Below are 27,879 nucleotides of genomic sequence, written 5' to 3'. Positions count from 1 at the left end.
TCCCAACTGATATATTTTATCTTTCTGACTTGCTTTATCAACTCTTGAAATATTTGGCACATATTGATTACTTTTCTCAGAATGTCAAGTATTCTTTTATCAGAACTAATAAACACCAAAGGACTGACAGTGGCATACATGTTTGCCAAGAGACTCTGGATATGCGGTACGGCTGGCTCATATTTCCACAATGTGTATAAGAAGGACGTGATGATGATATCAACACAGGACATAATCACAAAGAAACTCACCAGCACTAGGACAGTACAGGTGGCCCTTTTTGCTGGGGAGGTTCTTGGGGAAATGCTCATGCTGTGAAGGTACTCAGACTTCCTCTGATGGCTACATAAGAAAATCACCATGTACATGCTGGAGAGAAGCATCATTCCTAAAAAGAAGATTTTCTGGGACAAGTTAATCATGCGATATAGTGCCCTGACAATGGAATTTATAGTGGTGAGTGAGCAGTACTTACTGACATTGAGTAGATTGGTCCTGTTGGAATGAGCTACAGTGTAGATGATCATGTTGCTGTTGGAACACAGGCTGAGGCAACAAATGCAGAAGAAAGCAATGGCAACATGTTTTGTGAGTTTATGTTTAAATGTTGACAAGTAGAAGGAGCTGGGACTGATGGTGATGACTTGAACAATGCTTAGGAGACAGGTGGTGGAGATGGAGAGACTCATAGACACTCTATTCATGAAGATCACAAGTTTACACTTTAATTCATTTGGAAATCCCAGGGATTGGAATATGTCTACAGATGAAATATCTAGAGTGGTAAGTAGCATCACTATATGGACAAAAGCCAGCTGACAAGTGATCATGTCTGTTGGTCTAAGTCTATGAATTTGTTGGATTGTGAAGATGTGGAAGAGAAGAAGGGAGGTATTGGCTAAGATGCCAATGCCAGCTTGGAAAAAATACACATGTTTCAGTGGTAACATTACTGGATATTTTTTTCATGTCAGTATATTTGAAGATATTTCAACTACCTATAAGGCAAAACACAGTCCTCATATCACCATAAATCTTTCTGTTTATATGAAACTCATGCAAAATCATCCTTTTTATTTTACCCACTACTTTAATAAGCTCTGAATGTTTACTAAAGTTACTGATAGTAAAACGTCTGCATTATTTATTCTATAACATATGAACATTTGTCAGTATATGTCATATTTCAAGCTTTTAAAGAATTCACTGTTTAGGTAATTCAAAATAATTATTCAATAAAATAATACAATTTTAATTTGCTTTCCCAAATATTTTGAAATTGGTTCTCTGTAAATACACACATACATGCATATATATAACAAATATGTATGTATGTATGTATGCATTTTTGCTATATATATTTGTGTATATAATGCTATATATGCATATATAAATACATGTGTATATTCATCATATATATATATATATATATATATATATATATATATATATATATTCGCTGTCCTGCAGCGATGGACTTGGTACACGGAGCCTGACAATGACACACATGGACTACTGACTAATGGCCAATAGAAAAAGTTTATTAACAGCATTAGACTGTTAAAAGAAGGTTGTCCCTTAGGCATTTCAGGCCAGGGCTAGAGTCATTTGCATTTCAACAGTAAGGTCTCCCAATACTCTAGCACATCCAGTATCTGAACCTGTGAACCAAGAGATTTCCTGTTCATTCATCTCCATATCAATTGTTCCTGGGCCTTGTGGAGGAACTGCTGCTAGCCTCTCTCTCTCTCTCTGACTCAAATTCAGAAATAGACCGCAGAAATAGAAAACCTTCTCACAACCACATGCCATGCCATGTGGTAATGCAGGAATCAATGCATTGTTGATTAAATGGATGCTGAACATTCTCCAGAGCTTAATCTAGTGAAGCAAAAAGAATTGTGTATCAACTTTGAACTCAATAAATGATTGACTATTTCCACATCTGAATGATCCTGATCAACTCATTTAGTAACACACTGAAGGAAGAAATAATCTATTACAATAATTATAAGTAAATATGTAACAGTATTACAATATTCATATATTATCAGTCATTCAGTAAGGCAAATTAATGACAAAATGATGACCAGATAAGAATATCAACATTTTCTTGGTCCACCACAGCAATTTTTGCCTGATGCTCTCATAAATTTTATCATATTTATAGGGAGAAGCATTTGAAGACATATGACAACATTTACAATACTAAAACAGAACAAGAACTTTTGATGAAGAACTATGTGTGAGTAGGTTAATAGCACTGATTAAGAAAATTGAGTCAGTTGGCAGAATCAACCAATACAAATTATTTCCACTATAATAGGTTCACCTCAAGGATATTTTTCTTAATAAAATGGACAAATTTTAGAAGAATAAAGAGAATAGGTATCTAACAGCATTGATTATCTGCAATGCATCACATGTTCCTTGAAATGTTGCATAATGCAGAAAATGAGAAATGCAGCATTAATCATGAGAATATGCAAATTGTGCAAATTGTGTTCACAGACCCATTGAGAGAAAGAAAACAAAAACAGAGGTAGCAAAAATTCAGTGTAAAGTAGGAGACAAAAAACGCAGCAAGATAAGTTAATAGGAAATCATAATTTCAATAAAGAACGTGCTGCATAGAATTGAATTGTTAATACCAATAGAATCACATAGATACAAGAAAGAGAAAGTACGCATTTAAGGTTTCACACATGCCAACCTATAAACCACTGAAACAGCAAGGCTATAGCCAGAGCTACCCATTAAGTTCTGGGTTTAGAAAAAGGTAAAAATTGTGCTCTCTGCTCCAAATTCCCTGTTTAACAACACTGAGTAGAAGTTAAATGAACTTTACCATTGTTATGCAATATCACTAAAATGTACTGAGTCATTTCAGGTGTGTTATACCTAATTAGAGAAAATTGAAATCAAAGAGGAAGTTAAATTTAAAAATGTTGCAATAAATGATAGCATGTGCAATTGCAATTCAAGTCAGCAAATATATAGAACTGTAATCCTGCAAACCTATACACTCATGTGCTTCTATAACTCATGAAATTACAGAATTCATTAATCTAAAATTCATAGCATGATTTGAAAATATTCTTAACACTTCACTGAAAGATAGACTGCTTCATCTCAGAAGCCACAGAGACACTCACCCAGTTAAGCCTCTGATGGGACTCCATAGTGAAACAAATCCTCAACATGTGTTTATAGTGAGGAGATGGTACCACCTCATCTCCTTACAGGCCAATTATTCCCACTTCACTTGTAGAAGCAGCACAATTTGGCCTGTCATCTTTAGAAGAATATCCACTTGAGGGAAAAGGTGAACTTTCCTGGTCTCTGGGAGACATCAGTGGAAAACATCTGGGTGCCACTCTTCTCACCTGTGGACTCATTTCTCTGAGGCAGGCCTGCCTGGACAGGTTGTCTGTTCTCAGGCCTTATTAACAAACAAGAGGAAAACAATAAGGTTAACTTCATGACAAGTTCAGGCCACAGCTGGTTTCTCAAGAGAGCCCCACAGTCCAGGGGACTCATGATGACATCCCACCTGATTCTCCCGTATGGATATCACGGAAAAAATAAGTGCCTGTAAATCAGGAAATGGTCCCTTTTCCTACTCCTCCATAAGAAGAGAAATTTTTATCCAATAAGAAACATCCCTGACCAAGGGCATCTGCATCAGTAGCAGAATGCAGGCTGTGTTTCCTCCTCTCCAGGGCAATGCAGTTCCCTGGAACAGAAAGGGTAGATTCCATGTCAACAGCACAGAAGACAAAGTTCAAATGGCCTATTAAAAATGCCACACCCACTCTCCTGTCTTGCGCCACATCATCCTCACATTCTCTGCAAGTTTCACCGAGTGTCACTTTGTTTCACACACTCCGAAGTACAGAATTAGCCTACCAGCTGTACCCAGCAGCCACCTCACTTTCTTACTTGCCAAAGATTGAATCTTACGTGAGTGGAACAGCCTCACTCTGATCCCCTTTATAAATCCAACACCTCCTGATTCTAAAGTGGTGATGCCGATCTTCTTCCAAGCATATCCTCACCTGCACACTGACAGTCTCTTGACTACGTTCTGGTCAGCCTTTCATGTATCATCTTTAACTCCTTATTGCACTGTTACCAATTGGAACTTTGTGAGGATCTACCTTCCCAGTCATATATGAATGCTGCTTTTTGAAATGGAGGCTTCTGCGAAACTAGATATACTAGGTTTGCCTTTTCAGACTCACAGCACAGAGCTGTTGCTGTCCTTAATTTTAGTTATTCAGTCAAGCTGATTAGTATATCTTCACTAGCCAATGTATATTTTTTGTTGAAATACATTTTTTTATGTTTGTATGTGCAAATGAACACATTCATTGAGAAGCAGAAATTCATGGAGAAAGATAGAGTTTCTATGAACTTGTTTCCTACCACAGAAGACTGATGGGTCAGTCTGAGTTTGCATGATTCTGTGACCAAGGAAATTCATCTACATGGCATCGATGGGTAGCAAGAAATGAGCTGAATAATGCTGTAGCTGTTACATTCCAGTGATTATCTTAACCAGAAGCAGAAATCAGAAACCTACACAAGACTCTCTAACACCAGTACTTTAATATAGGATGTCAGGATTTTAACACTAGGCCAAAAAAGATACCATCACCACTAAAAAGCTCTTCTCTATGCAAAATAGAAATCCATAATATATTATTTAGTGTGATCAAATGCAGTCAATTAGTCACCAAAATGTGTGCTTTGGGTCTAACTGAAATGCTGTGTCCTATAATCAATATTTTACAATTCCAAATCCTACCCTATACTGTGTAACAAATTTTGGAAACTAATTATTTTTAAATTAGCATGTCTTTATTAAATGAACAATATAGGCATTTGAGGATGGCTGAGAGAATCCACACAGCTTTGACATTTCATATTATTATTATTTTTTAAAGATTTATTCATTTTATTACAGCCAGATATACAGAGAGGAGGAGAGACAGAGTGGAAGATCTTACGTCCGATGATTCACTCCCCAAGTGAGCCGCAACGAGCCCGTGCGTGCCTATCCGAAGTCAGGAACCTGGAACCTCTTCCGGGTCTCCCATGCGGGTACAGTGTCCCAATGCATTGGGTCGTCCTCAACTGCTTTCCCAGGCCACAAGCAGGGAGCTGGATGGAAAGTGGAGCTTCCAGGATCAGAATCAGTGCCCATATGGGATCTCGGGGCTTTCAAGGCAAGGACTTTAGCCACTAGGCCACGCCGCCAGGTCCAGACATTTCATATTATTAAAAGCAAGAACATTAATGTGTGGAAATCCCTGTACTACTGCTGAATCCTTAAGGAAATCTACTAGGCAAGATACACTCAGGGATCAGAGTTGGAAATGAAATTACTTAAAATATCTCAACAAAATAAACATCATTAATCATATTGGAAGGGGAGACTGGGATGGAAAATTTAAGAAAGGCTAACAGAGGTAAAACCATTCAGTCAACAATGAAAAGCATTGATTTGTGTCTGTCTCCTTTACTGTTCTGTCTGTAACACCAACAAGAGTATCTGGTACATAGTAGGACAGCAGAGTTTTGTGGCAAATTATTTAGTGAGCATACTATGCTTAGGGAGTAGTGACAAATTACTGTAAAGCATTATACACTAATATCTGCCTAAGGAATTTGCATGTATTTTAGTCTTTTCCTAAGTAATTTGCCCATACTTTTCTTTCTTGGTTTTCAGAACATCTCCACATTACTCCCAAAAGATATTTCTCTGGTTGTATTGAAACACGGCAGGGAACTGGAAATGGAAGTGCTCATGCACTGAAGCAAACCATATGAGGTCATCCTGTCATATAATAGAATGCTGCTGTGAGAACAACTCATGCCCAAAGATGGCCACCACTAAGTCCAAGGATAGAAATCCACAAACAACATCACCCAATATGAAGTTTTGCCTCTAAGACTCTTCAACAAAGGACTGTCAACCCCTAGAAATAAGCACCCATCACATAAACTGGCTAGAATATTCTCAAATTGCATTCCAAAACCTACTCCTACATCACTGTACATAATGGAGTTAATTCATCTCTGGGTATATATCCTAGGGTATTTTAAAAAGTAACTTTGCATTTAATAGAACATTTTCACAGCATTAGAAGGTGAACTCAAGTCCTTCGAAGTTCAATGGTTAACAAAACATTGTGTATCAACACAATAGGAAATTGTGAAGCTTTAAACAAAAGAAAGTTTTGTCATTGAACAAATGATGGAACTAGGAAATGCTATAGTATTTGAGATAAGTCAAACACAGAAAGAAATATACTGTGAGTTCTGCTGATAAATATGAGTTGAAAAGTCAATGATCAAGACAAATTTTAAATCAAAATTAGAACCAAAACCAAAGCAAGGAATCCATGAGGAAAAAAATCAATCTTCTACATGAAAACAGACATAGGAAAAAAATTGAAGGATTTACACAGTTCTATGAGATTTGGCGTGTGTCAAATATAAAGAACCCAGTGCCATAACCTAGTAGATAAAGTCCTAGCCTTGTACTTGCCAGCATCCCATATGGACTATGAGTGCCGGTTCTAATCCCAGTGGCCCTGCTTCCCATCCAGCTCCCTGCTTGTGGCCTGGGAAAGCAGTTGAGAATAGACCAAACTCTTGGGGCCCTTTACTCCCATGGGAGACCTGGAAGAAGCTCCTGGTTTCTTACGCCTCTGCACCTCAGCTTGGGTCTTTGAAACCTCTTGGGGAGTGAATCAACTAATGAAGATCTTTCTTTCTTACTCTCCACCTCTCTGTATAGCTGAGTTTCCAATAAAGATGAATAAATAATTTAATATGCCACAAAATTAGACAAATACATTGGTAAGAGAAATTTTTACTAACTTCCTGAAATTTATCTACAAAACATTAGCTTCTCAGTAATTTGGTGTTTACTACATATTCTTTTCTTTTACATTCTTTTTTCCTTTTTTTATTCTCTGTTATACTTTCAATATTATATTTTTCCGTAGGTTATACTACCTTTCCAAACTCCTTCCCTCCGCAGTGTTTTACCCCATATTATTATAAAAACATAGTCCTTCATAGCAAACATATGCCCATCATTCTGCAAATTGAGTGTATCCTGAATTTTTGGCTACAAATATTGGCATATTGTTGAACATTCTGTTTTCTTTCTTAGTTTTTTGAAGATTTAGGTTTTTTCATTGAAAAGTTGTATATACAAAGAGCAGAAGAGACAGAGAGGAAGATCTTCTGTCTAATGACTCACTCCCCAAGTGACCGCAATGGCTGTAGCTGTGTTGATCCAAAACTAGGAGCCAGGAATTTCTTCCAGGTCTCCCATGTGGGTGCAGGATCCCAAGGCTTTGGGTCTTCTTAATTGCTTTCCCAAGCCACAAGCAGGGAGCTGAATGGGAACTGGGGCTGCCGGTGTTAGAACTAGCACCCATATGGGATTCTGGTGAGGAAATGAGCTGCTAGGCCACTGCACCGAGCCACAAACATTCTATTTTTAAGATATATCCAATGGTATCCAATGGTTCCATTGAGAGTCCATTTTTCATTTGGAAGTAGAGATGTATAGTAGAAAGATTTTACTGGCTATTTTATAAGATTTTTAGCATTTAAATTTTGGAATTTTTTTTTTGTTATCAATTCATTAATCACATTGTATTATGTGACACAGTTACATAGGTACTTGGGTCCTCCCCACCCCTCCCCAAACACTCTCCCACCATGGTGGATTCCTCCACCTTGTTGCATAACCATAGTTCAAGTTCAGTTGAGACTCCCCATTGCAAGCGTATGCCAAACATAGAGTCCAGCATCTTATTGTCCAGTCAAGTTCAACGGCTTCTTAGGTATACCCTCTCTGGTCTGAAAACAGAGCCAGCAGAGTACCATCCCAGTCAATTAAAAGCTCCAACATACCATCAGCAAAAATTTACATCATTATGGAATTAATTGACATAGTAATGAGTAACCAATATGTTAAGAGTAAATGCAAGTTCTTAACCACCTTCTGTGACCACCTCATTGACATTTTAATTTTGGTTTATACACAACATATAGCATACATAACATAACATGTTATACATAACATCATATCATCTTAAATTAAGGCAAACATGTGGTATTTAACCTTTTGGGATTGGCTCATTTCCCTTAGCATTATGGTTTCCAGTTTGGCCCATTTGGCCACAAAGAACTGCATTTTGTTTTTTTTTAATAGTTGAGTAGTATTCCATGGAGTAGATGAACCATAACTTTCTTATCCAATCGTCTGGTGATGGGCATTTTGGTTGCTTCCATGTTTTTGCAATTACTGATTGTGCTGCTATGAACATAGGAGTGCATGTTGGTTTCTCATAATGATTTGGATATATTCCTAGGAGTGCTATTGCTGGATCATACGGTATGTTGATTTTGAGTTGTTTGAATGTTCTCCATACTGATTCCCATAGAGGCTGTACCAGCCTGCAGCCCCACCAGCAGTGGAGTAGGGTTCCCTTTTCCCCGCAACCTCGCCAACAAGTGTTGTTGGTGCTTTTATTCATGTGGGCAGAATTACTGGTGTTAGTTGGTACCTCATTGATGTTTTGTTTGTTTGTTTGTTTGTTTTTTTTTTTAATTTTATCTTAAATTCATGAATTACATTGTTTATGTGACACAGTTTCATAGGTACTGGGATTCTCCCCACCCCTCCCCAAACCCTCCCACCATGGTGGATTCCTCCACCTTGTTGCATAACCACAGTTCAAGTTCAATTGAGATTCCCCCATTGCAAGCATATACCAAACATAGAGTCCAGCATCTTATTGTCTAGTCAAGTTCAACGGCTTCTTAGGTATACCCTCTCTGGTCTGAAGACAGAGCCAGCAGAGTATCATCCCAATCACATAAAAGCTCCAACATACCATCAGCAAAAATTTACATCACTATGGAATTAATTGACATAGTAATGAGTAACCAATATGGTAAAAGTAAATGCGATTTCTTATCCACCTTCTGTGACCACCTCATTGACATTTCAATTTTGGTTTATACACAACATATAACATTCATAACATAACTTGTTATACATAACATCGTGTCATCTTAAATTAAGGCAAACATGTGGTATTTAACCTTTTGGGATTGGCTCATTTCCCTTAGCATTATGGTTTCCAGTTTGGCCCATTTGGCCACAAAGAACTGCATTTTGTTTTTTTAAATAGCTGAGTAGTATTCCATAGAGTAGATGAACCATAGCTTTCTTATCCAATCCTCTCTTGATGGGCATTTTGGTTGCTTCCATGTTTTTGCAATTACTGATTGTGCTGCTATGAACATAGGAGTGCATGTTGGTTTCTCATAAAACAAGTGTTCTGGATATATTCCTAGGAGTGCTATTGCCGGGTCATACAGTATCATTGATGTTTTAATTTGGATTTCCCTTATTGCCAGGGAGCTTGAGCATTTTTTCATATGTTTATTTGCCATTTGGGTTTGTTCCTTTGTGAAGTGTTTGCCAATTTCCCATGCCCACTTCTTGAGTGGCTTGTTTGTTTTGGTGTTTTGTCTGTTTTGTAGTTCTTTGTATATTCTGGAGATTAACCCTCTATCTCCTATGTAGTGCGCAAAGATCTTCTATTCTGTGGGATGCTTTTTAACTTTATTGATTGTTTCGTTTGTTGTACAGAAGCTTCTCAGTTTGATGAGGTCCCATTTGTTTATTCTGGCCTCAAATTCTACTGCATTTGGTGTCCTTATTAGGAAGTCGGGACCTACCCCTAGATCTTGCAGAGTATTTCCAACATTTTCTTCCAAAAGTTTAAAGGTTTCTGGATGTAGGTTTAGATCTGTTATCCATTTAGATTTGATCTTAGTATATGGTGAGAGATGTGGGTCTATCTTTTTGTTTCTACAGGCTATCAACCAGTTGTCCCAACAGCATTTATTGAATAGACCTTCCCATTTGCCTGGATTGTCGTTTGTCCTTTTGTCAAAAATTATTTGGCTGTACCTGTGTGGGTTTCCTTCTGGTGTTTCTATTCTGCTCCTTTGATCTTGCTCTCTATCTTTGTGCCAGTACCACGCTGTTTTGATAACCACTGCCCTATAGTATGTCCAGAGGTCCGGAACTGTGATTGCCCCTGCTAACTTCCTGTTCTTCAAGATGGTTCTGGCTATCCGTGGTTTTTTGTGTTTCCAGATGAACCTTTGGATCATTGTTTCCACTTCCATGAAGAATGTTTTTGGCAATTTGATTGGAATTGCGTTGAATGTATATATTGCTTTTGGCAATATAGACATTTTAATGATATTGATTTTACCTATCCAGGAGCATGGGATGTTACTCCTTCTTTCGAGGTCTTGTTCAATTTCTTTTTTAAGTGGTTTGTAGTTTTCTTCAAATAGGTCTCCTACATTTTTGGTTAGGTTAATTCCCAGATATTTCATACTTTTCTCTGTTATTTTGAATGGTATCTGCTGGTTACATCTTTTTCCAACTTGGAGCTGTTTGCATACACTATGGCTGTTGATTTTTGTTCATTAATTTTGTATCCTGCCACTCTACCAAACTCTCATATAAGTTCTAGCAGTCTTTGTGTTGAACCTCTTGGCTCTTCTATGTAAAGAATCATGTCATCTGCATGTAGTGAAAGCTTAATTTCTTCATTTCCCATTTGGATTCCTTTGATTTCTTTTTCTTGTCTTATGGCCTCAGCAAGTACCTCTAGGACTATGTTGAACAGCAGTGGAAAAAGCGGACATCCCTGTCTTGTTCCAGATTTCAGTGGGAAGGGTTCCAGTTTTTCTCCATTCAGTATGATGCTGGCGTTGGGTTTTTCATATATTGCTTTGATTATGTTGTGGATTTTTCCATCTACGTTTCCTTGGTTAAGGTTTTTAGCAGGAAGTGGTGTTGAATTTTGTCGAAAGCTTTTTCTGCCTCTATTGATACTATCATGTGGTTCTAGTTTGGCAATGTTTGGATGTGGTGTATCACATTTATGGATTTCCTTATGTTGAACCATCCCTGCATTCCAGGGATGAATCTTACTTGATCCGAATGAATGATCTGTCGGATGATTTTTTGAATTCTATTGGCCAGGATTTTGTTGAGAATCTTAGCATCAATGTTCATCAGAGAGATAGGTCTGTAGTTTTCTTTCTCTGTAGGATCTCTGTCCGGTTTTGGGATTAAGGTGATATTGGCTTCATAGAATGAGTTTGGAAGAGTTGCTTCCTTTTCTATTGTTTTGAAGAGTTTGTAGAGGATTGGGGTCAGTTCTGTTCTGAATGTTTTGTAGAATTCTGTAGTGAAGCCGTCTGGGCCTGGGCTTTTCTTTGTTGGGAGGTCTTTAATCACGGATTCAATCTCTGCTTCAGTTATGGGTTTGTTCAGGTCGTTTGTTGCCTCTGGGCTAAGTTTTGGCAGGTGGTGTGAGTCTAAGAACTTTTCCATTTCTTGGTGGTCTTCTGATTTGTTGGAGTACAGTACTTTGTAGTAATTTCTAATTATGTCCGTAATGGTTGTAATATCTGTTGTTATGTTGCCTTTTTCATCTTTGATGCTGTTAATTCTTGCCATCTCTTGTTTTTTCTTTGTCAGACGGGCCAGCGGGGTGTCTATTTTGTTTATCTTCTCAAGAAACTAGCTTTTTGATTCATTCATTTTGTGTATGGTTTTTTTTTATTTCCATCTGGTTGATTTCCTCCCTTGTTTTGATGATTTCTTGTTTCCTATTGTGTGTGGGGCTCATCTGCTGCTGCTTTTCCAATTCCAGGAGGTGTGTGGTTATTTCCTGTATTTGGCACCTCTCTTGGGCCTTGACATGAGCTACAATTGCGATGAATTTACAATGTAGCACTGCTTTGGTCATGTCCCATAAGATTTGGAATGTTGTGTCAGAGTTTTCATTGGTTTCCATAAATTTTTTGATCTCATCTTTAATTTCTTCCCTGACCCATTGTTCGTTTAATAGCATATTGTTCAGCCTCCAGGAGTTTCTGTATTTCCTGGGGCATTTTGAATTGCTGATTTCCAGTTTCATTCCGTGGTGGTGAAAGGGTACATGGTATGATTCCTATCTTTTTGAAGTTATTTAGGTTTGCTTTGTGTCCTATCATGTGGTCGATCCTGGAGAAGGTGCCATGCACTGCTGAAAAAAATATATAATCTGTGGTCTTAGGATAAAAAGTTCTATAGATGTCTACTAAGTCCAGTTGTTCTAATGTTTGTATGAGTTCTGTTGTTTCTTTGTTGAGTTTTTGTTTTGTTGATCTGTCTGTTGTTGTTAGCGGGGTGTTAAGATCGCCCACTATTATTGTGTGTATATCTATGTCTCCCCTTAAGTCTGTAAGTAATTGCCTCACGTAGTTAGGAGCATTGGAATTAGGTGCATATATGTTCACGATTGTAATTACTTCCTGATGGATCAATCCCTTCACCCTAATATAGTGTCCTTCTCTGTCCTTTTTGATGTCTGTCAGCTTAAAGTCTAGGTCATCTGAGATTAGGACAGCTACACCAGCCTTTTTTTCTCGTCCATTGGCATGAAATATCTTTTTCTATCCCTTTACTTTCAGTTTCTTAGAGGCTTTTCTGGTTAGATGTGTCTCTTGTAGGCAACATATAGTTGGGTGCTGTTTGGTGATCCATTCCGTTAATCTATGCCTTTTGATTGGTGAGTTTAGTCCATTTGTGTTTAGAGACAATATTGAGAGGGTGTGATTTTGGGCTTCCATGAGTGTGTGTAAGTGTGCAAGTGTGTAATTGCGACTATTAGAGTTTCTCATTGGTTGACTTTCCTTGTATGGATTTTAGTGGGGAGGTCTCCCATTGCCATCCTTGATTTTGGTTTGTATTTTTTCTTTCTGGGTTTAGCACCTTCCTGAGGAGATTTTCCAGAGCTGGTTCGTGTTGATGTATTCTTCGAGTTTCTCTTTACTGTTGAAGTATTTGATTTCATTCTCAAATACAAATGAGAACTTCCTGGGTACATTATTCTTGGTTGGCAGTTGTTTTGTTTCAGGACTTGATAGGTTTTACTCCATTCTCTCCTTGCTTTGAGCGTTTCTTCCGATAGGTCGGTTGTGATTCTGATTTGCCTTCCTCTGAAAGTAATCTTATCCTTTTTTCTTACTTGTCTTAGAATAGTTTCCTGTATTCACTCTAAGGTAGCTTGAGGACAACATGTCTGGGTGAGGATTTGTTTGGATCAAATCTCCTGGGAGTTCTTTGTCCTTCCTGGATTTGTGCTGGATTTATATTTCCAGTATTCTGGAAGTTCTCCTGCATTATCTCATTGAGCACCCGTTGCAAGCCTGTCTCCTTTTGCACTCCTTCGGGAAGGCCTATTATTCTAATATTTGATTTTTTGAGGTTGTCTTTCATTTCCTGTATGGACTTATTGGCTTTCTCCAGATTTGTCTCCAACTGTTTGATGAGCTGCTGCCTTTCATTCTGATTGTCTTCCATTTCTGATATTCTGTCCTCTGCTGTGTTCATTCTGTTGACTTGGTTTATTTCTGCAGTGACATGGTTTTCGAATACCTTGGACTCTTCCCAACGCTTCTCACTGTCTCTGATGAATTTCATCACTAGTTTCTTAAAGTCCTTATCTGGTATTTCCTCTATGTCTTCATCTTGCATTTCAGATATTGAGATTAGTTTTTGGTTGTATTGGGAGGGAGTGCTTGATCTTTCTTCTGGGTCATTGCTTTTTCTGATACTTCTCCTCAATGTGTTTTGCCTCCTGTTGTTTTGGGATTTATGCGTCTGACTTGTGTGTCCACAGCCATTGCCCTCAGTCCCCTGAAGCGCCTCCCAACTGCTCAGCAGCTCTGAGAGAGTGCCCAGGGAACCACAGCAGCGCCATGGGACTTGGGCTCAGAAGTCCCCACACCAGCTCCGAACAGTGGAATGGCTGCTAGGGAATCCACTGGCTCTCACCTCTGGGCTCAGCCTGAGCTCCAGAGGCCGGGCAACACTCAGCAGAACCCCATGACCTGGGCAAAAGAGCAAACCAGAAGGGGCACGGCTGCGTGCCCCCCACAGCCCTGCGCCCCCCAGGGCTCTGCTTCCACCATTGAGAGAATGCAACTGAGAAAGTAGCCTCTCTCAGGCAGAATCCCCTGCTGGGCCCAGCAGGAGAGGCCAAACTAGAGCCGACTCAGATTCAGCGGAATCAGAGACTGGTTCTTCCAGCTGGAGCCCCGCCCAGAAGAGTCTGCTTGTTGTAGCGGGAGGTGGAACAGCACCCCTGAGAGGGAGTTCCTGAGCAGCACTCGCAAGCGGGAACTCCAGGGAGCAAAGTCAGTGCTGAGGCCCGCGGAAATCTCCAACACAGCCCGGGGCTGGGAATCCCAAGCCTGGAGCAGCAGAGGCCCACACGGAGGAGGAAGTCCTCAGTGGGGCAACGCCCCTGAGATGGTAGAGAAAGCTAAGCTGCGCAAGTCTCCTGCGCTGCACCACTGGGGATCCTCGTAGGAGCCCTATGCCCCGGCTCCCACAGAAGTTGGAGTGTTCAGTTCTCGCACAGCTTCAGACTGGGAGAATTCCGGGGCAGAGGAGGCACTGAGCAGGGTCAGTCTCAGTATGGTTCTCTCAGGGAGCAAAAAGCCTGAAAATCGAGGGTTTTTTTTTTTTCTTTCACCCCTGGTGCACTCCACCTCTCTGGGTTCCTGTGTGTCCCAGCGTCACCGGTTCCCGCTCCACAAAGCTGCTAAGCCAGGTGCCTCTTGGGGCCCGTGTTGCTCAGAGCGCCAAGCAGTCTCACAGCTTTGGTTGCTGGAAATTTCACCAGGAGGGGAGCGGTCGCTGCTGCTGGTAGGGGCCTTCGCAAAAGGCAACCCGTCCCACTGTCTCCTGCTGCACTGGGTCCTCTGGGCTTCACGCTGATGTGCCCCTTTCCCAGGATGACTCACCACGTTTTAACCAGGTCTTTGTGTTTCCTGCGTTCCTTCTCTGGATTTCTTCTGAGTTATGTGTTTCTTCTTGGATGCTCGATGTCCAGGGAGCTTCTGGCACTCCTTCCTGTGGTTCTTTGGTCCGCAGATCTCTCTCCAGTCGCGCCCTGTCTCACTTTCAGCACTTCACTTTCTATGCCCGTCCTCTCAGGCCGTCCATTTTTTCCGGATCCCTAATTTTTGAAATTTTAAAAAACGGAACACATTTCATGTATCATATGTGTGTGTATATATATGTGTGTGTGTGTATATAAATACAGTTATACCAACTTCCTAAACTCCACCTATTCTCCTATTCTCTTTTTTATTTTTTGCAGCAATAAACTTGAAGTAATACAGTGACAAATTTAATCCACTGGCAGCTTAAAAGAAAGTAGTAGAGATTGCTTTGATCAGATACTGTAGCACACAGGGCTCATCCATAAGTGAGCGAAAGTCTAATGTAAACAGTAAAATAAAACTTAAGCTTAAGTATCAGTATCTAAATAGGACCTTTATACTCAGTGACAACTACAAAAGCCCAAAAGCAAAATGTACCTAATAAAACAATGTGTTCATTATGTCATCATACTCAGACTGTTAAATTGAATTTTCTGCATATATTCCATTTTGAGAGCTGATTCTTCAGTTCCTTAATGCTTAAATAAAGACACTCTGCTAAACAGATTTTCTGTAAAGTAGAATGGAGCCATCTGACCCCCACCCCTTCACTCAGAGGAGGATATAAACAGAGTGTAACAATCAGGAGTTGTTGCCATTTAGAAACCTGTGGGAATAATTAACAGAATGCCTTAGGACCCATTTCCCATCATTATGGAATAGAGCAGATACAAGAGCCAAAAGAGAATCCTGTAATCATTTCAACACCATCTTGGTATATAGTTACACCTTAGATACATACAACAAGTTCATTTCAATCAGTGCTTATGTGAAGAAACTAGAAAAGCACCAAGCAAATTAGCTAACCTTACAGCTAAAGGAATGAGAAAAGCAACAGCACAGCAATCCCAAGATTAGTAGGAAAAAGAAATCATCAAAATAAGGGAGGAAATAAACCAAATAGAGACTGAGAGAACTATACATAAAATCAATCAAAAAGCTGGTTCTTTGAGAAAATTAACAAAATAGACTCCCCACTAGCCCGACTAATCAATCAAAGGAGCGAGAAAATATTCGTCAATAGTATCAGAGATGAGAAAGGAGATATAACAACAGATACCTCAGAAATACAAAAAATCGTCAGGAACTATTACAAGCAACAAATATGAACAAATATGCAAGCAAATCAGAAGACCTAGAGGAGATGGATAGATTTTTGGACACGTACAATCCACCAAAATTGAATCAAGAAGCAATTAACAATCTAAATAACGCAATAACATGCACTGAGATTGAATCAATAGTTAAAGCCTTCCCAACCAAGAAAAGTCCTGAACCAGATGGCTTCAGTGCTGAATTCTACCAAACATTTCAAGAGGAACTTACCCCAAACATACACAAGCTTTTTCAAACAATAGAGAGACAATCCTTCCAAGGTCTTCCTATGAAGCTAATATTACCTTAATGCCAAAGCCAAATAGAGAACAGCAGAAAAAGAGAACTAGAGACCGATATCCTTGATGAACATAGATGCAAAGATCCTCAATAAAATACTAGTCAACAGGATCCAACACTACATCAAATAGATTATTCATGCAGACCAGGTGGGATTCACCCCAGGCATGCAGGGATGCTTCAATATCCACAAAACAATAAATGCAATACATCACAGCAACAAATTGACTGATAAAAACCATATGATCCTCTCAATAGATGCAGAGAAGGCGTTTGATTAAATCCAGCACCACTTCATGCTGAAAACTCTAAACATGATAGGCATAGAAGGAACATTCTACAACACAATCAAAGCAATTTACAAAAAAACCAATGTCAGCATCATACTAAATGGGAAAAGATTGGAAGCCTTCCCACTAAAATCTGGAACTAGACAGGGATGTCCATTATCACCACTACTCTTCAATATAGTTTTGGAAGTCCTTGCCAGAGCTATTAGGCAAGAAAAAGCAATTAAAGGAATACAAATTGGAAATGAGGAATTTAAATTATCCCTATTTACAGATGACATGATTCTCTGCACAGGAGAACTGAAAGATTCAATCAAGAAGCTATTGGAACTCATAAGAGACTTTGGGAGAGTGACAAGATACAAAATTAATGAACACAAATCGATGGCACTAGTGTATCCAAAAATTCCACGGATGAGAAAAAAAAATGTGTGTACAGTCCCCTTTAAAATAGAGGAGATGAATCTTAAATACCTAAGAATTAAGCTAACTAAATATGTGAAAGACCTCTATGATGAAAAGTATAAATCATTTAAAAAGGAAATTGAAGACCCTGAAAAATGGAGAACCTTATCATGTTCTGGGATTGGCAGGATCAACATCAAAATGACCATATTACCAAAAGCAACATACACATTCAGCGCAATCCCAATCAAAATCTCAACAATGTTCTTCTCAGAAATAGAAAAGATGATACAAAAGTTCACCTGGAATGACAAAAGACCGTGAATAGCGAAAGTTATCCTGAAAAATAGAAATCAAACCAGAGGAATCACAATTCCAGAACTCAAGACATACTACAGACCAGTGGTTATCAAAACAGCCTGGTACTGTTACTGGTACAGAAACAGAGAAGAAGACCAGTGGAAAAGAATAAAAACACCAGAGGGGAATCCACACATGCATAGTCAAATAATCTTTGACAAGAAAACTGAAAACAATCCAGGCAAAGATCCTGGTCTATTCAGCAAATGCTGTAGGGACAACTGGATAGCAGCCTGCAGAATTAAGAAGCAAGGCCCACACCTGTTGCTTTATACAAAACTTGGTTCTAAATGGATCAAGGACCTACATATACACCCAGAAACCACCAAACTATTAAAGGAAAACATAGGCAGCACACTCCAAGATATAGGAACAGGGAAAGACTTCTTAGAAAAGACACCAAAAGCAAAGACAATCAAATTCGAAATGAACAAATGGGGCTACATCAAACTAAAAAACTTCTGTACAGCAAAGGAAACAATTAACAAAGCGAAGAAGCAACCCACAAAATAGAAGAAAATTTTGCATACTACACAAGTGATAGGGGACTAATATCCAGGATTTACAAAGAGCTTAAGAAACCCAGGGCCAGCAAAACAAAACAAAACAGAACAAAACAAAAACCCTGTTACAAAATGGGCGAAAGAAATGAACAGGCATTTCTCACAGACATTTCTCAAAAGAACAGATTCAAAGAGTGAAATCTGCATGTGCGAAAGGGATCTGTAATTCTATATTTGCAGCAGCACAGTCTACAATAGCAAAGACATTGAAACAATTCAGATGTGTGTCCAAGGGAGAGTGGTTAAAGAAACTGTGAAACATTTACTCCATGGAATATCATTGTGCTCTTAAGGAGAATGAAATTATTCTATTTGCAATCAGGTGGTCCAAACTAGAGACCACTATGCTCAGTGAAATGATCCAAGCACAAAAGAAAAAATACAATATATTCTCTTGTATAAGGAAACCAACATAGAAAGTGCAACTCCAATAGTGCAATCCATACTGTTTTTTCGATTGCTTGCTTTTTTCATGGCTGTATCTCATATGTTTTGATGTTTTTTTTTTATTTTAGTTTGGTTCAATCGAAATAATCTCCTTTCCATAGTCAAATTCATCATGGGCTCATAAATTGTAAAATGGCATCATTTTTCCCAAGAGACTTCTGTGATTCCCTTTTGTCACTCACGTGATGGACACTAAGTGGCACATTTTTTTTTCCATGGTGCTGTAATTTGTTGCTGTTGCTGTTGTGGCTGTGCAAACTCATACAGTTTGCTGATCTTATTTCATGGCTTCACCCACATGGTATTGTATAGTGATGGAGTACTGAGGTCTATCAAATACAGACATGGAGGTATAATGGAACATGCATCTCTGCATCCACATGAAAGGTTGATTCCCATTGAAACTTGGACATGTGTAGACAATAGGATGCTGGACTGTCTGACATTGTCTATACCAACAATGTCGGGGTACACTCAAATTAGAGACTGATAGAATTATGATCCCTTCTGAAGGAATACACTATTGTAACAAAATGGGAGAAATCTGACTGGGGATGAGAGTTGGCATGCAATCCAAACCTATATAAAATTGTACCACATAATTCAAAATTCAAAGTAAAAATACATTAAAAAGAAAAAAACAAAAGGTGTTCTCTACATGTTCAATTTCCACCTGTCATTTATATTGAGTTTGCTACCAAATGGATGTTCACCTGTCATATACAATATGTGTATGGTATGTGTTGGATTTCAGCCTGCCATTTAGGATATGTCTGCTACAAGTTGGTTTTCCACCTGCTGTTTACAATGTGTCTGCTACATGTTGGATTTCCTCCTGCTGTCCAAAACGTTTCTGCTCCATATTGGATTTCCACCTGCAGTTTAGGAAGTGTAGGCTAACAGTTGGGTTTCCACTTGTCCTTTACATTGTAGTATGTGTATTGGATTTCCACCTGCCAATTAGTGTTTCTATTCCCAGTTGGATTTGCACATGTTGTCTATAATGTGTATGCTATGTGTTTGATTTCCTCCTGCTGTATCTAAAACTTCCTAACCATGTTGGATTTCCATCTCCAGCTTAGCGTGTGTCTGATACCAGTTGGGTTTCCACCTGCTGTATAAAATGAGTCATTTCATGTTGATTTCCAGCAGCCATTTACAATGTATTCTTCCAGCTGGATTTTGACCTCTGCTTAAGTTGTGTAGGCTATGTGTTGGGTTTCCTCTGCTGTAAAAAGTTTCTCTACACATTGGATATCCACATGCCATTTACATTGTGTCTACTACCTTTGGATTTCCACCAGTCATACACTATGTCAGCTACTTGTTGGATTTCAGCGTGCCATTTAGGATATGTCTGCTATAAGCTGGTTTTCCACCTGCTGTTTAAGAAGTGTTTGCTATGTGTTGGATTTCCTCCTGCATCTACAAATTTTCTGCTACATGAAAGATTTCCACCTGCAGTTTAGCGTATGTCTGCTATCTTGTGGATTTCCCACCTGCTGTCTACAATGTGTCTGCTCCATGTTGGATTTCTTCCTGTTATATACAATGTGTCTCCTATGTGTTAGATTTCTACCTGTTCTTTACTATGTGCTATCTACTTGTTGGATTTGCTCCAAGTGTGTGCAAAGTTCTTCTCCATGTTGGATTTCCACTTGCGTGTTATGCTGTATGAGAGTTACAAGTTGGATTACCACTTGCCATATTCTCTGCGTGTCTGCTCCTTGTGGATTTCCACCTACCATTTACAATGATTGGATCTGTTACCAGTTGGATTTCCACCTGCCTTTTGTGATGTGACTACTACTTTTTGGATGTCCATGTGCTGTGTTCAGAGTGTCCATAAAGAGCTGGATTTCAGTCAGCCATTGACAGTATTTTTGCTGAGTGCTGCATTTCCACCTACTATGAAAAATGCGTGGGCTACGGGTTGAATTTCCAAGTGCCCTGTTCAAAGTGTCTGTGAAGTGTTGGATTTCCACAGGAAGATTAGAATGTATATAGTATGTGCTGGATCTCCTCCTGCTGTATACAATGTGTCTATACTATGTGTTGGATTTCTACCTGTTCTTTGCTCTGTGTTTCCTACTTGTTGGATTTGCTCCAGCTGTGTGCAAAGTTCCTCTCCATGTTGGATTTCCACTTGCAATCTAGAATGTATCAGGGTTACAAGTTGGATCTCCACCTGCCATGTTCTCCATGTGTCTGCTCTTTGTGGATTTGCAGCTGCCATTTACAATGAATGGATCTGCTACCAGTTGGATTTCCACCTGCCTTTTGTGATGTGTCTACTATTGTTGGATTTCCACCTACCATTTACATTGTGCCTGCCTCATGTTGGATTTCACCATTCTGTTTACATGGTGTCTGCTACAATTTGGATTTCCTCTGCCATTTCAGATGTGTATGCTATGTGCTTGCTTTCCTCCTGGTGTATACAAAATTTCCCCTCCTTGTTGGATTTCCACATGCAGTTTATCGTACATCTGCTACCAAGTGGATTTCCCCATCTTCCGTATACAATTTGTCTTTGCCATGTTGGATTTGCTGCTGCTGTATAAACTGTGTCTCCTATGTTTGATTTGTGGCTGCTGTATACGATGTGTGTCCTACGTGTTGTTTTTATACCTGTTATTTACAGTGTCTGCTATGTGTTGAATTTCCACCTGCAATTTGGCATGTGCCCTCTACCAGTTGGATTTCAACATGCCTTTTTCAAAATATCTGCTTCTTGTGGATTTGTATCTGCCATTTACAATGTTTCTACTATCATTTTGTTTTCCACCTGCCAATTTTTTGTGTCTGTTCCATGTAGGATTTCCTCCTGATGTATACAATGTGTCAGTTCCATGTTGAATTTCTTCCTTCTCTATACAATGTGTCTCCTATGTGTTCAATTCCTGCCTATTCTTTGTCTTGCATTTCCTACATGTTGGATTTCTTCCTGCTGTGTGCATAGCTCCTCTCCATGTTGGATTTCCACTTGCAGTTTATGATGTATGAGAGTTACAAGTTGCATTTCCACATGCCATGTGTCATATGTTTGTTACTTGTGGATTTGTACTTGCCCTTTACAATATATATGGTACCAGTTGGATTTCCACTTGTGTTTTGTAATGTGTCTATTACATGTTGAATTTCCTCCTGCCATGTACAGTGGGTCTTGATAGAGTAGGATTTCTGCTGGCAATTTACAATGTTCTGCTCAGTGTTGCATTTCCACCTACTGTGAAAAATGTATTGGCTATCAGTTGGATGTTCACCTTCAGGTTATAATGCATTCAGCAACGTGTTGAATTTCTGCCAGCTGTATCCAGTGTGTCTACTATGTGTTGGATTTCCACCTGCCAATTACCGTGTGTCTGCTATCAGTTGGATTTCCATCTGCTTTTTACAATGTGTCTACTACCAATATGATTTCCACATACCATCTGTTTTGTATTCATGAAGACTTGGATTTGCAACTGTAGTTTTCAATGTGTGTCATTCATTTTGGATTTTCACCCATTGTTTAAAATGTGTATGCAACATGTTGCATTTTCACCTGCCATTTACCATATTTGTCCTATATGTTTGATAGCAGTCTCACATCTGCCCTATGGATGTCTGAGCCCTGGACAGAATCTGGATGCTGGGCATCCCCCATCTGCCGGCCTTCCGTGGAGCTAGATGTCTCTTTCCCACCATCTATGCTCTGAATTTGCCCTTATCCCACAACTTCTGGGAGACAAAGTGGCAATGCATGTCATCTGGCTTTTCTATGTGGTGGCCACTAGCATAGAATGGAAGTTCAGGGAGCTGGGCCTGCCATGGTGCATTTGTCATGGCTGAAGCTGCCAGCCTCGTGAGCCTTATGGTCCTCTTCCTTTTTGTTTATGTTTGTAACTGAAAAATATACAAAACTGTCATTTCCCTCAAGCATTTTGAAGTGGACATCAGTAGCAGCCTGCTCAGACATTCTTTGTAGTCATCAACATTATGCTCTCCAGAATCTTCATTTTCCCACCCAAGATTCTGTGTCTGTCAAATATTCAATCTGGACCTCTCCCCAACCTGAGGTACCCTCTTCCTCAATGCTCCTCAATTCTCTGGGACCTCCTCCGTGGGTCCCCTGGAAATTCTTTAGTGATGGTTTGACCCTTGTAGCATGCCACCTTCACTGTGGCCCATGTTAGTGCAGGCATAGCTTCTTTGAGAATGTGTCCTGGTTCACTCCTGGGATTTGCGTGCTTTTGGAGGAGGTCAGGGTCACACATCCCCTTCAGAGCAGATTGTGTGACAGCCAAGGCATGAGCTGTTGCTCCCGTATTGTCCACACTGCAAGCCACATGACCTGGGTTAGATAGCCGGTGAGAGACAGAACAAGCCCATGATCCTGCACTCTCCCTGAGACACTCCCAGGAGCCAAGATCATGTCAAGCTTCCTCCATACCCAAAGTGAACCACAAAACTCTGAGCAGTCTTCCTAGAACTCTGAAGTTCCTCAGTCACTCTCTCTTGTTTACCAATGCTGAGTAAGAGCCTCTAAAATGACCTTACCCAGGATATCGAATGATGGGCCAAGTGGGAGCAGGGCAGTCTGTGTGGAGCTGTTTGTCCTGCACACAACCCGCAGCCTGTATGCTCCATCGTTTCATGGATCACACACATGGTGTCTTGTTTTGCAGGGTGGTGTATCCACAGCCTGAGGCATTGACTAACTCGTGAGTGACTTGACTGGCAAATGTTTCATATGGGACAGGTGCTGACGTGGACAGTAGAGGAGGGTGTGGCATATCTGGAGCTCAGGGAAGCTGTTACACTTAGGTTCTGTGAGGCCTGAATCTGAAGGCCCCCACAATATTCCCTGTCCTCATTTCATTCCTCTAATCTGGTTCCCCAGTTTTCTGTCCCTTTATCCATCAGGGAATGCTCAAAGCTGTGATAGGGTCTTCCATACACTCCTGCCATTGGTGGGTGGACCTCCACAGGGCCTGGACCTCCCTTCTCACAGCAGGGCTGTCTGGAGTCTGGAGTCTGGGGCTGTCTGGGGTTGGTCTCCTACCAAGTCCCTTTGTAATGGGGGCAGCTCTGTGAAATGTCAGAAGATGGAGGCTGAAGAGAGGGTCTAGTGATGGGGGGCAGCTGTGTGTATTTGCTCTGCTCTTGGCTTACATGTTGCTATGGGACTCTCTCCCGTGCAGAAGTGATGTCCTTGTGGTGACATCCTGTCTGGCTCCCATCATCTGGGATGGGGCATTCAACATTGACCTCTTGAATGAGCAGTTCCAGCTGCAGAATGTGACTGGTTGACTGCTGGCAGGACATGTCCATGAACCATATGGAGGTGATCAGCATCTTCTCTCAGCAGCGCTTCCATCATGGGGTGGATTACCTGATGTGCACTGATGTGGGCATGATCTTCTGGGACCATGTCGGGGTGGAGATCCTGACCACACTCTTTGGCACTCTGCACCCTAGTTTCTATGCAGCCCTCCATGAGGCCTTAATCTATCAGCATCGGTGGATGTCCCAGGCATATATCCCCTGGGACGGGGCTGATTCCTACTACATTGGAGCCTTCCTTGGGGGATCAGTGGCTGAGGTGCAGCAGCTCACCAGTGCTTGTCACCAGGCCATTGTGATTGACAAGACCACTAGCATCGAGGCTGTGTGGCATGATGAGAGCCACCTGAACAAGTACCTGCTGTACCACAAGCCCACCAAGGTGCTGTCCCCAGAGTACCTGTGAGGTGATTGTCTACTGAACTGGCCCTCAGTCTTAAAGAAACTGAGGCTTCTGACAGTGCCCAAGAATAAGCAGAAAATCCAAAACCCCATGAGGGCCTTAGAGAGGATGAGGTCTGGGGCTGCTCTGTGCTCAAAGCTGTTCTGGGAGAAAGGGCACTGTGATTCCACTTCTTCCCCCTTTAGAAAGACTCCTGAAGCTGAGCTGCTCAGCTGAGATGCCAGCTGACCCTGCCTTCTGTCATCACACAGAGATTCTCACACAGACACACACAGTCATGCTCATGGACAGTAGACACAAATACACAGACGTGCACACTGACTCACGGCCCCATCACTGGGTGCAGTACATGTTCCATAGTGGCCAGTACTAGCACTTTCTTCCAGGAGTGACTTGGGCACTTTTCCTGGGATTAGACCAGTCTCAGCCTTCCTGACCAAGGCCCTAGCATCAACCCTTATCATTCTTCAGGGATAGTTTTGATGTGGTTAAAAACATGGTTCATGGGGATAAGCTGTCACCTGTCACACTGGCATCCTATATGGCTGCCAATTGCAATTTCAGCTGTTTCACTTCTGACCTAGTTACCTACAAAGCACCTGGGAAAGCAGTGAAATAGCGCCAAGTGTCTCAACATCTGCCACCCACCCTCAAGGGGTTTTGGGATCCAGATCTTGTCTCCTGACTTTGACCTGGTTCTGTTTGTTCTGGCCATCTGGGGCATGGACCAGCTGATGGACTCGCAGATGGAAGATATCTATCTACCTTATCTGTTCTCTTGCAACTTCTGTTCAAATAAACAAATATTTAAAAAAACTCATTGTCAAGGCCATCCAAATTTTGCCCTGTTTCCTTTCCTAATAATTGTATCATTTTGTATTTATTGTTTAATTCTGTGATCATTTTGGAGTTTGTTTTATAGAATATGGAGAGTATGTATAGTAGTCGGTCTCTATATCATGTTTGCTTAAATATGTTTTTATTGTGTATAGTATGTCTGGTGGTTTTATTGTGCATGTATGTGTATTATGTGTGTAGTGTGTACATGGGTCTGTATTGTGTGTTTGATGTACATAAATACGTGTGTAGTATATTTATAGTGGGTCTAGTGAGTATGTGTGTGTGTTACGTGTGTATACTGTGTTTACTGTGTATTGTGAATCTGATTTGTGTGTGTATTTGAATTGTGCATGTAATATGATTGTAGTGGGTTTAGTGAGCCTGGGTGCATATTGTGTGTGTAATGTGTGTGCAGTATTTGATGAATAGGCTTAAATACTTGAGTACTTGCTCAATCTCAATGGCTGTGTTACGAAACTGTCCCCCAAGTTTCGACTTGGGAAATGCATGCTAAGCACTGCAGGACTGGGGTTCTTAATTCCTTATGAGGGGAATCCCCTACACCTTCACACAGAGGACACTGGGCATTTGATTCTGTCAGAACAGGCAGGTGCACGAGTGTGACCCATGTGGACACACCTGGCCTCAGCCTTGGCCATGGCTCTTCACTGCAGCCTTTCTTATGAGAGCAAGAGACAGGAAATGATTCCTACAGCAGGTTATATGGAGCCCACACACTTTATGGCATTATTTGTGGCAAAGCTAGTAAATAAGAGTGTTGTTCTGGAAAGATCTCTGGCTGGATGTGGCCATGACATGCATAGCCCTTACTGGTCTAGTGCTTACATGTCACCATAAGTAATCATATGGTTTGTGTTCTCCCCAGTGAGAGGGGGACCACAACCAGTCATCTATGTGAACACTGGAAGTTTCTCTTGGTGAGTTCCCATACAAGTGGCCACTGAGAGTCCCACTGTTTGGGTTCCCAAACCCAAGGGTTTTGCACTTTGTGGAACCTGTGCCTGAAGCTAGATCTGGCCCAAAGAAGGCAGTGGTGTGCCAGTGCCCCGTGGAAGCACTGGAGCCAGGGACAACCCCCAAGATCAAGCTATGTGTCCCGGCCCCAGCCAGCATGTCCTGTTCCCTATCATCCATGTCTGCAGTGTGAGCCTCTCGAGTGGAAAGAGGTTCATCTTTGACGTCAGTACCTGTGCCCCAGACATGTTCTGGGAAGAACCCTGATGGGCATGGGTGTGCCTTTGAAGTGGCTGTCAAAGACCTGCACAGGCTGGAGATAGGGAGACACAAAAGCTCCAACATGAACCCAGAGAAAGAAAAAAAGCCCTGGAGGAGAAATGAAGTCAATGCTGCTCACAAAGCTGGGGCAAATGGTGTTGCTAAAGTGTCTCTGATGATCAGCCATCTGTGTCCGAGTCCTAGAGCCACACTGTGGGAGGACTCAACAAACCAGAGCAGAAATGAGTATGACTGAGGTGGAAGGGGGCACATGACTGCAAGGGGTATGAGACCTGGGGGGGGGGGGCAAGCATAGGGTGGGACTGACCCTGGGATCTGGGCCTGTTCTGTTTCCGTTGGCCATATGTTTCTGATGCCAAAGCACCTATCAAGTAGTACCCAGAGCCAGGTCAGTCAGCCTGCTGTCCTAATCATGCCATCAGTCATGGCTCAAAAATGTCCTATCATTCGCATGATTCAGACTGGGCTAATGGCCTGAACTTCAAGACTCTGTTTTCTTTTACTGGGGCTTCTCTGTAGGTAAGTCTTATATCACAGCATATTTTTATATAGCTAGCTGAGCAGAGACCACACAAGTGCTACAGACATGGACTCACACCGGCTGAGCAGTGTCTTCTCATCACTTTGGCCAGACCCTAAATCAAGTCCACCTGGAGGAGAGGGCATCATAGGACTTGGGTTCCAGGAGATGATTCTCACGTGGGGGTCTTTATTGGAATTACCAAACTCAGGTATCCAGGGGCAGCCCTGAGCTTATTTCTGAATGTGTTGGCAGCTGGAGGAAGTGTCTTGTCATTCTTGTACAACTCAACCTTCCAGTGGTACAAGGAGGGGTCAAGGAGTAAATGTTTTTTTCCTAACACACATGAGGAACAATGGGCGCAGGAACCATGTCCAAAACTTCATCCCAGTCCTTCTTGGGGTCTTGTCTGAGTTGTGCCTAAGCTCAGGTGATACAAGCTTTAGGGTTCACAGGTCACCCAGATCTTTGGACTGTATACCTGAGGGCATCCACTGGGAACAAAGGTGAGACTGAGGAGGTCCTGAGAAGTCCAAGGACATGTCCAGGGATGTAGCTGTAGATGCTGGAGTGCTCAGACTAGATCCACCTGATCTAATGCTAGATGTCCCTCCTCCCATCTGGGTTGCTGGCTGTCCTAGTCCTGTCCTAGTCCTGTCCTGGGTTGCTACTGGGTAGTGCTGGTGTGAAGTGTGCAGATGGTGTGCCATAGAGTGTGGTCAGCAGCTTACAGAGCCTTAGGGGATGTCTTGTCTAAGGAAGGGGCTAAGCTGGGAGGTCCTCAGGAGGTGACCTCAGTTCTTTAACAATGGGCACAATGGAAGCTGGGACTGTAATAGGTGGGAGCCCACATTCCAGTGCTAGAAGCTCAGCCAGATCTTTTGGACAATGACCCTCAAGAAGGCATGTTGTCTTTCACCATTCTGAGACCTAAGTTTCAGTCAT

The 27,879-nt window shown here is 41.1% G+C and overlaps 1 protein-coding gene across 1 annotated transcript; it reads left to right on the top strand.

The window, feature by feature from the left end:
- Positions 1-360: 360 nt before the first annotated feature.
- Positions 361-24,320, top strand: LOC105942610 (histo-blood group ABO system transferase 2-like). The gene is made up of 2 exons (XM_058671870.1): positions 361-456; positions 23,892-24,320. The coding sequence occupies exons 1-2, from the start codon at positions 361-363 to the stop codon at positions 24,318-24,320; spliced, it is 525 nt and encodes a 174-aa protein (XP_058527853.1).
- Positions 24,321-27,879: the final 3,559 nt, after the last annotated feature.

The sequence above is a fragment of the Ochotona princeps genome, chromosome 13, assembly GCF_030435755.1.
Source record: "Ochotona princeps isolate mOchPri1 chromosome 13, mOchPri1.hap1, whole genome shotgun sequence".
Lineage (NCBI taxonomy): Eukaryota > Metazoa > Chordata > Mammalia > Lagomorpha > Ochotonidae > Ochotona > Ochotona princeps.
Note: the sequence above shows the minus strand (reverse complement) of the source record. Positions and strands in the feature narration are given on the sequence as shown.

What these genes read in the sequence shown, in the direction of transcription:
- LOC105942610 (XM_058671870.1), top strand. Translation starts at nt 361, where the DNA reads ATGTACATGCTGGAGAGAAGCATCATTCCTAAAAAGAAGATTTTCTGG. An exon ending in TGACAATGGAATTTATAGTG is followed by an intron (nt 457 to 23,891) that starts GTGAGTGAGCAG and finishes GACTGCTGGCAG; the next exon opens with GACATGTCCATGAACCATAT.